At 46.7% G+C, this 8,777-nt stretch overlaps 1 protein-coding gene across 1 annotated transcript in view; it reads right to left on the bottom strand.

Moving 5' to 3' along the window:
* The window catches only part of MAST3 (microtubule associated serine/threonine kinase 3), a 61,715-nt gene extending 53,531 nt beyond the window's left edge, over positions 1-8,184 (bottom strand). Inside the window, exon 1 of the mRNA XM_063290649.1 lies at positions 8,094-8,184. Coding sequence (XP_063146719.1) covers positions 8,094-8,132 — 39 coding nt within the window. The 5' untranslated portion in view covers positions 8,133-8,184. The remainder of the gene's footprint in view (positions 1-8,093) is intronic.
* Between the last annotated feature and the right edge of the window lie 593 nt (positions 8,185-8,777).

The following is an 8,777-nucleotide window of genomic DNA, read 5'->3' on the forward strand; positions in this document are numbered from 1 at the left end:
TGTGGCCAGCATGACTCACGGAACGCCGTTACCTTCCCGCCGAAGCGGTACCAATTAATCTACTCACATTTGCATGTTTTCGAACTGCTTGGTGTGCAGGAGCTGGGACGAGCAACGGGAGCTCACCCCGCCGCGCGGTTTCGAACCGCCGACCTTCCGATCGACAGCTCAGCAGTTGGGCAGGGCCAAGACAAAATCTAAATGTAATTTCATTTCAATGTATTCTTCCCTACTTTCCCTCTTCTTTCATATTAAAATTGCAGCCAAATTACACAGGAAGCCATGTTAAAAGATTTGGGGGACAACTAGGTGTGAACTCTTAACTCTCAATTAGCAAAGATAAGGACTAAAGCAGAAACTGTGCAAGTTAAGTGCTAACCAGCCTTTACAATCCCTCCCCCACTCTCTGGCTGTATTCACACAACAAATATCACCTGATTATTGAATCAGCCCTTTTTCTGGGCTCACACAATACACTGGATGGTAAATTAAGCAATAGGCTGGGTTTGCACAACTGCCAAGCCACGAAGAAGCTCGCCAAGATAACTAATCAAGGTTTGGAAGCCGTGTCACTTCACTTGACCTGAAAACGTATGTTGTGCTAGAACAGCCTTTGATCAATGATTCTGAGTCCCAAAGACAATTTTCTGCCTCCCACACATCTAGCATGCCTGGAGCCGCAAGAAATGCTATCCAGGGAAGAACATAATTCATCCACTCTCAGGAAGGGTTCTCTTCACAGGAAAGGAGGACTACCTTTCAGAAATTTGTAATAGAATTCACTGAACCTGGAAACAGGAATGGGCATTTCCAAAATATGGTAGGGCAAGAACAGACAGACATTCTTTTCACATCTGCTAAATGGGTAGAAAACTTCCCCCTTAAGCAAAAGATAGTCAGAAAGAGAATCAAATTAATCAGGAAGGTCCTGTCTTAACACATTCACTGATAAATGGTGGCTAAAATACACATACCAGTTTCCAATGTTCCAGTACCCCTTTTCCTTGCAATAAACCTAAGAAATGAGACTGTGAAAATCTAACTTTCTTGTTTGCGAGTTGGTGTTAGGGTTTTGACAGACACTTCAAAAAGTCCTTCTTTTAAAGCCTCCACGTACTGTCAGGGTGAAATAAACATTCATTTCTAATTCCTAAACACCAAAGAAATAACTGGGAATTTGCAGCAGATCTGAAAAGACCAGGTTGGGGAAGATTAGATTAATCCTTTATCACAAACCAAACTGGAAGCTATTTGATGTAAGGGTGGAATATAAATGTTTTGAAACTGAACAGCATTTGATGACACTGAAAACATCTGCAACAATAAATGAATCAGTCCAAGGTATCACAGGACTGTGCATTGCTTTTGTTAAAATGGGCTAATATTACAATCCCTTTGGAACATGATTCCTCCCTGTGTTTCCTTCTCCTCTTAAATATATTGTCAGCATTACTGCTGTAGGTGCTATAGAGAAAAGGGGAAATGGTTGCATCCTCCAACAAAATCATGGGATCCTTGTCAAAAACAAAGCCCAACTTCAAAGGAAGTTGTAAATGGGAAGAAGAAATATAAAGAAAATGTTGGCTCGGTTCACGTACTGTGGTAAGCCAAATGTGGTATGTTTGGTTTAAGGCCATTTTGAGCCCAAGAGACAGACCTGGCCTTTGGGCTTCACACTGGGGACTGTGTTCCAAAAAGTAGTAGGTGAAACCAGGATAAGAGTGAAATAGTATTGGTTTGGCTTTGGCTTTGTATTTAATTAAAATTAAACACAGTTAATATGAATACCTTCCAGCCACATATCTAATAATTTTCCCTTCACATTAACATTTCCACTTTGGTTAAGACTTCTGGAAGTCCCTTTATGGGCTGTGTGTAGCTCCAGCGCCCCAGGTTGGCTTAGGGTGTTGTGTGAAGCCAACCACCATGTGAGGCATGAACCTACCCATTGTTATTACAAAGGGCATTCACTCAGAAAAGTGCACATGCCTCTGTGGTGTCTCACGTACACCTTATATATCCAATGCTTAAATACTCGACTTTCATGGAAGAACTCTTAAAGCTACCCTTTCGCTGCTCATTTTTTTCTCCAAAGCATCCCCTTCCAATGCTTTCTTGCTTTCATCCATTCTGGAATGGCAAGAAACTGCAGGAAGCGTTTGCCATGGCAACCAGTGATGTCACACTCCGCTTGCCGTTAGCTGTGGAACTCTTGCACAGCCTGACTTAAGAAAGAGGTGGGCGTATCCCAAGCAAGCCTCATCTCAGATTCCCCGCAGGGCCTGTCTACTCCAGAATGGCCTGCAGTTCCAAACCGAGAAGTAGATGGTGCAATTTTGGGAATAACCAACTATTGTACCTCGGCCTTCTTGCACCATCTCTGTTCAAGGCTACTCACTGTGATTTCTAACAGGAGCCTCCCTATTCAGTGCCAGTTGAGAGGATTTAGGGTCAAACGGGGACAGCAGTTCCTTTCTGCTGTCTGGGGGCTTCTGAGAGGCAGCAAGTTGGCTGTTGTGCAGAAGAGCAGGTTCCTGGATTGGAAGAATCTGCCTTCAGAGAAAGCAGGGCTCTTGTAATGACTTTGAGGGGGCCTATCAACATCTATTAGACATGAAAACCAGCCTCTGAATATCAGTTCCTCTGGGAGAAACAACAGGGTATCTCCCTGCTTGGTCTGTGCATCTGCGCAACCAGTGTGGGAAGCAAGATGCTCAATTAGAGGGAGATTTCAGGTTAAGCACAGAGAAAGAAGAAAGACTATAACTGGGGCAAATCTTTTCCTAGTTTTGGTAACTCTTAAATGCCCCACTTGACTGAGGACATCTTCCCCTCCAACCTCCACCCAGGTTTGAAAAAAAAGGGGGCAAAGGACCCTGGTCTTCTCCCACGCTGCTCTCAGGCCCACGTTCCTGCCTTGCAGCTGGGAGACACAACCAGCCTCCCGACAGGCCAAATGTCACTGAAGCCCCCAGAGCTTTGATCTCTGTGGCACCGGCCCCCCAAGCCCCTATCTCAGGACTCTCGGCCCCGCAGCAGAGCCTGCGAAGGGCCAAGAGAAATTTCTGTTGCTCCTCCATGAGTTAAATCAGGCAGGAGGGTGCAGAGGCGAACTGCCTGCATTGTGCTCCTAGGAGCTGCCAAGACCAATAACAGCAGGACTCTGCCCTTAAGGTAACTCAGGGGAAGCTGCCTGCTTAACCCTTGCGGAGCACTTTCTCGGAGACCAGAGTGTCAGAACTGCCTTGCTCAGTGACGAGAGCAAAGGTCCCAGTCTTCCCCAGAGCAAGCAGGAAGGAGATGATTTGCTGCTAGTTCCTTTGGGGAGAAGATACAAAGTGCTGCTTATTCCCTTTACCCTGAGTAAGCACAGCGCATTTAACAAGGACAGTTAAAGTTCCACTAGCGGCAGTGCTACAACACACCAAGTTTAGTTCGGTTTAAGCTAGGTTAGCAGGTTTAACCTCAACCTAGAAGAGTATAGCTCACTTATTAGGCTGTTATGAAATGTACAGTATTCTGTTAACCCAGAACAATGAGTTACAGGTAACCTTTGCTAAACAACAATGGTGTGGGCTTACAACGGTGCTGAAAAACTGACTTGTGACCGGTCCTCACACTTACGACAGCCACAGCATCCCTGCAGTCACATGATCACAATTTGGGTGATTGGCAATTGGTTCATATTTCTGACCTTCATAGCGTCCCGTGGTCATGTGATCTCCATTTTTGACCTTCCCAGTCGGCTTCTGGCAAGCAAAATCAATGGGGAACCATGTGATTTGTTTAACAACCAAGTGGTTTGCTTAACAACCACCACAAAAAGGTTGTAAAATTGGGGTTGGATTTGCTTAATAACCACTTCACTTAGCAACTGAAATTCTGGTCCCAATTGTGGTTGTTAAGCGAGGACTACCTGTAATTCAGTAACCAGGATAATGTGTTGTGTGAATGCTGCTTTAAAGCCCTGATTTGGGTCACCTAACAGAACACGGTCTATGTAATCCCTCCCTTTGTTCACTGAAATCATCAAGGAAGATTTGCTTATATACACTTGCAAAAAAAGAACTGAACCTTTTTTGTAGCTGCCCTTGATATCTGGAAGGCTCTCTCTGTTGAACTGAGGAGACCGACCTCTTTGCTGATTTCTAAAAGGGCTTTAGAAATGCACCGACTAGGTTCACACAACATGTTTAAGTGGATCATCATGCAAACACAAAACCCAGTCAACCCTGGATCAGAAGCAGGTTAGAGCAGTGTTTCTCAGCCTTGGCAACTTTAAGATGTGTGGACTTCAACTCCCAGAATTCCCCAGCCAGCCTCGGCTGGGGAATTCTGGGAGTTGAAGTTCATACATCTTAAAGTTGCCAGGGTTTAGAAACACTGGGTTATAGTTTTAGGCTAAACTACTCAGGTCTGACCAAGAATTCACCTTTTTTGACTTCAGACAGAAGTGTCTGGAGCGATTTCACAAAACTTGAGTTTCTCTAGGCATTCCCTCTAGGTTATTTCCAGTCTTCCTGTGGCTGCACAAGGAGGGTACCAGGGACAGACATGGGGTGAGGGATGGAGAAAGACAGCTGCTCTCAGGGAAGCATTGCATTTTACTGATCCTCTGCCACTCCATCGTGGGATAGATTATATGATATGGACCACCCAGCTACCTTTTGGAACAGCCTATTGATTGCTGATGGTTTTGATTTTAATTGAAAACTTTTATTCATTCATCAGTGGCTTGAAAACATAACTAACTAACAAACTAATAACTAAATGGGGACAAACGCCTTCCTCTTCTGTGGTGCTGGAACCCAGCATTAGTTACGCAGACATACAAGGAGACTCTAAGCAGGAACATAGCAAATAGCTATCAGGGTCATCTTCATTTATTTATTACATGCCCAGTTTACATGGCTTCCTCCCTCTTTCATCTTTCAAGCTGCCTTCTACCAGATCAAAAGAACCTGTCCACTTAGCATAAACTTGTTTATTCAGGATTGGACAGCTTGCAGCCCTGGCTTAAATTCAAAAGTGCTCTGCTGATGATCAGTTCAGACTTCTGGGGAGAGTGATCTGTAATTTCTTTAGCGGCTTACTGGTGGGGAGCGCAAGAGAGAGAGGACAAGAGAAAGAGAAGAGGGTGGGTGGGCGGGAGAAAGAAGACAAGGGGGAAGAAAGAAAATGTGAGAATCTCACCCACGTTCATCACTAACTTCACCCAACACTATAGAGTCTTTAACAGATAAATCATAATCTACTACATGGTATTTGGGCTGAATATATCTAGGTGGGCACTTTTTTTTTTAATCCATTCAATCATGTCCAATTCTCAAAAACTGGACTAGTCCCTGCAGTTTTCATGGCAAGGTTTTTCAGAAGTGGTTTGCCATTCCTCCTTCCTAGGGCTGAGAGAGTCACCCAGGTGACTTTGTGCCTAAACCGGGACTAGAACTCCCAGTGTCCCAGTTTCTAGTCCGGTGCCTTAACCACTACACCAGACTGGCTGAGATGGGCACTAGATGGCAGCAAAGAGTTGTAATTATCTGCATCTCTCTTGTGTAGATATGGTTGGCAGGATCTCTGCTGTCCAGATACAGTAGCCGTAAATAAACACCCCTTTCCAAGGAGTGAGGCCTTTGAAGGAAAAAAAAAAGTTCCCAACCTGGTATACTCTGGCAGCAGCAGATTCCTATCACTTCAGGAGAAAGAAGTTTTTGAACTTGGGCATTCAGCTACAATCTGTCTCTCAGCTTTGTCACAAACCTGCAAAATAGGTTAGCCAACCTTCCCCAAACTGGTGCTTTCCAGATATACAGACAACAGCTTCTAGAAATCGCAGCCAGCTATCTGTCCAGCATGTGAACAAAGCACATCTGAAAGTTTTTATTGGGATTTGAAGCCAAGATTCTTCAGTCATTGTCAAACATTTTAGTCATGCTCAGTATACAAGCCCACTGGTCCTGTGAATCTCCCAACTATCTATTCTTTTTTCAATTAAGCAGGAGTAGCTATCCCACTACTCAGGCAGCGGATCTGAATATACATGAACTATGTCTACACCAGTGTTTCCTGGTTAGGGAATTCTGGGAGTTGAAGTCCACACGTCTTAAGTTGTCAAGGTTGAGAAACACTGGTCTACACATAACATGACAGCGTATCCATTCGTGGCTTAGTCCAATGTGGTGGAGGGCAATTTTCCAAGGGTTACCTGGCTTGATAATGGTACTTGTGAAAAAAGATTTTGGAATAATAGTTGATTGCAAACTGAATAGGAGCCTGTAGTGTGATATGACTGCAAAGAAGACAAAGGCAGTTTGGGGTTGCAAAATTCCATATCACCAGAGGTTATTGTTCCTGTCTATTCTGCTCTGGTCAGATCCCATCTTGAGTACTGTAACTATATCCAGTTCTGGACACTAGGACATTTTAAGAAGGATTTTGAAAAAGTGGAACAGATTCAGAGAAAGGCAACAAAGAGCAGAAATAAGCCATAGGAAGAAAGATTGATGGAGCTTTAGCCTTGAGAAGCTACATCTGAGAAGGGATATGATGGCACTACTCAAGTATCTGAAAGGATGTGTCACAGAAGGTGCTGGGGAATTCTGGGAATTGAAGTCCACACATCTAAAACTTGCCAGGTTTGAGAAATTCCAGCAGAATGTTAGGAAAAACTTCCTAACAGTAATAGCACCTTGACAATGGGACTCATAATCTGAGGAACTGGTGAGCTCTCCTCTGTTGGACGTGTCCAGGTGAAGGCTGGATAGTCTGGAATGCTTAAGATGAATTCCTGCGCTGAGCAGGTTGAACTTGATGAACTACATGGCCAACTCTGTTATTCAGTTACCACTTATTCAAATCATGCATTGCTGTATATATGAAATGCAGAACAGGGACATCGACAGAACTGACACAGAACGTTTTCTCATGCTGAGCAGCCCATCCAAGCTGAGGTATGAAGGAAACAGATGGAAGCTGCACCCTCCCTTTCTGCCCCTCCCTCCAGATTTTTCACTTCTGTGCAACTGCTCAACTGCAAAATGATGAAGGTGGACCTGGCTTATGGTGAACATTTTTACCATAAAATGTATTTGCAAAGTTATTTGCATTTAAAATTATTGCTGTATATGCAGTTTCAGCCCCCCAGGCTGCATTTTTTTTTTGCTTTAAATGGACAAACAGCAAATGTTTGAAAAGGATGTACTCCCGGTGAATATCTATATAGCAAATACCTTGATGACTTAGGACACATAGTCTCGAAACAGTGGATTTCAGAGCAATATTGGAGTTGGCTCAGCCACCCGCCCACCTTAAGAGTAGTGGCCAAATCTCCTCTCTTTAGCTGCTGCCCCATAAACACTGGATTGCACCAAATTCTCAAAGCCACGAAGAGACCAGGAATTTGCTTCCCGTTCCTTCAGAATCCCAGCATCCTTCCCTTCCTGGGGCGGAACTGGCCACAACATTCCCTGCCTTTAAAACTTCGCCAACTTCAAGGGGTGTCGCTCATAATGGCGCAGCCCTGATGGGGAGCCCCAAAGAAAGCAGAGACAGCAGAAAGCCATCAATGCACTGGAAGCGCTTAGGTACAGCTGGACGCACCCGATCCCGCCGCCCACCCCAGAAGCCAAGCAAGGATCAGGCGGAAAGAAAGGGAGAGCGGCTTGTTTCACTGCAGCTCTCCAGTGCCCCCTGCCGCCAGCCGCTGGGAACGTCCAGCCTGCACGAACCGCACACCCCGCCTTTGCCATCTTTGAGCCACCGTTGCTCTCCCAGCTCGCTCCCGGCGAAAAGATGCACACGCGAGCGGGCACACTCGCCCACCCGCCCAGTGCCTTCCTTGCACACTCCTCGCCCCACCTCCTGCGGCTCCCATCCAACTCTCCCCTCCCTCAAGCCCACCCTGGGAAGCGCAGCAGGTCGGTTTGCAGAAAGGAGCCAAGGCGGCGACTGGCGCGCTCGGAGGCTGCTGGTCTTCATCTGGGAACCGAGGGGCGTCCTTCCCTCCCCGGCGTGTCTGCAAAGGGCTCCGGGTTGCTCGGCTTCTGCCACCTCGGTACCGGCCCGCGCCGGATCTCCACACCCGCCCTTCTCACCTGCAGCCCTCGGCGCCTCAAGATGCTGGATTCGTCCATGCTGCCTCCTCTTCCTGCTCCTCCTCCTCCTCTCCTCCTCCTCCATGCCGCTCCGAGCTCGCCCGCAGGGTGGAAAGCGGTCCCAGCCCTCGGAGGGGAGGCCGAGCCGGACGGGAGACGGAAATCCCCTGGCCTGCATTGGCTGGCGGGGAATCAGCTGATCTTCCCCGCGTCGAGCAAATGAGACTCGGAGCTCCCGGACTCTTAGTCGATCCCCGCAATTGCTAAGGGGGAGAGGCAGAGGCGCGCGCAAGACTGAGAGCGGGCATTTCCGAGGATCACAAGAGAGGCTGCCGGCAATATTTCAGATCGGGGCGATTCCTTTATGCCTCGCACTTTCGCGCATACATTCTTATGCTGAGAGGGGGGGATTTCTCCAAATAAGAGCGAGTGAGGTGGGGTCCCGTGGCTTGGCAATCTCGGGAACCTCTCGGCTGAAAAGTCCGTCCTGCCTCCTGCCTCTTTTGCAAGACGGAGGCGAGAATAATGCTTGCCTACCTGGCAGAGCTGGTGTAAAGATTAAGCGGTCCACGAAGCGCCCTTTGCATTTAAAGTACACGGGATAAAGCTGCCGCCTCCTCCTCCTTTTACTGGTGTAAGATTTACTGGGATGAATGGAGATCCGCAAAGTGTGCAGCAGAAATG

This window comes from Candoia aspera, chromosome 1, assembly GCF_035149785.1.
Source record: "Candoia aspera isolate rCanAsp1 chromosome 1, rCanAsp1.hap2, whole genome shotgun sequence".
NCBI lineage: Eukaryota > Metazoa > Chordata > Lepidosauria > Squamata > Boidae > Candoia > Candoia aspera.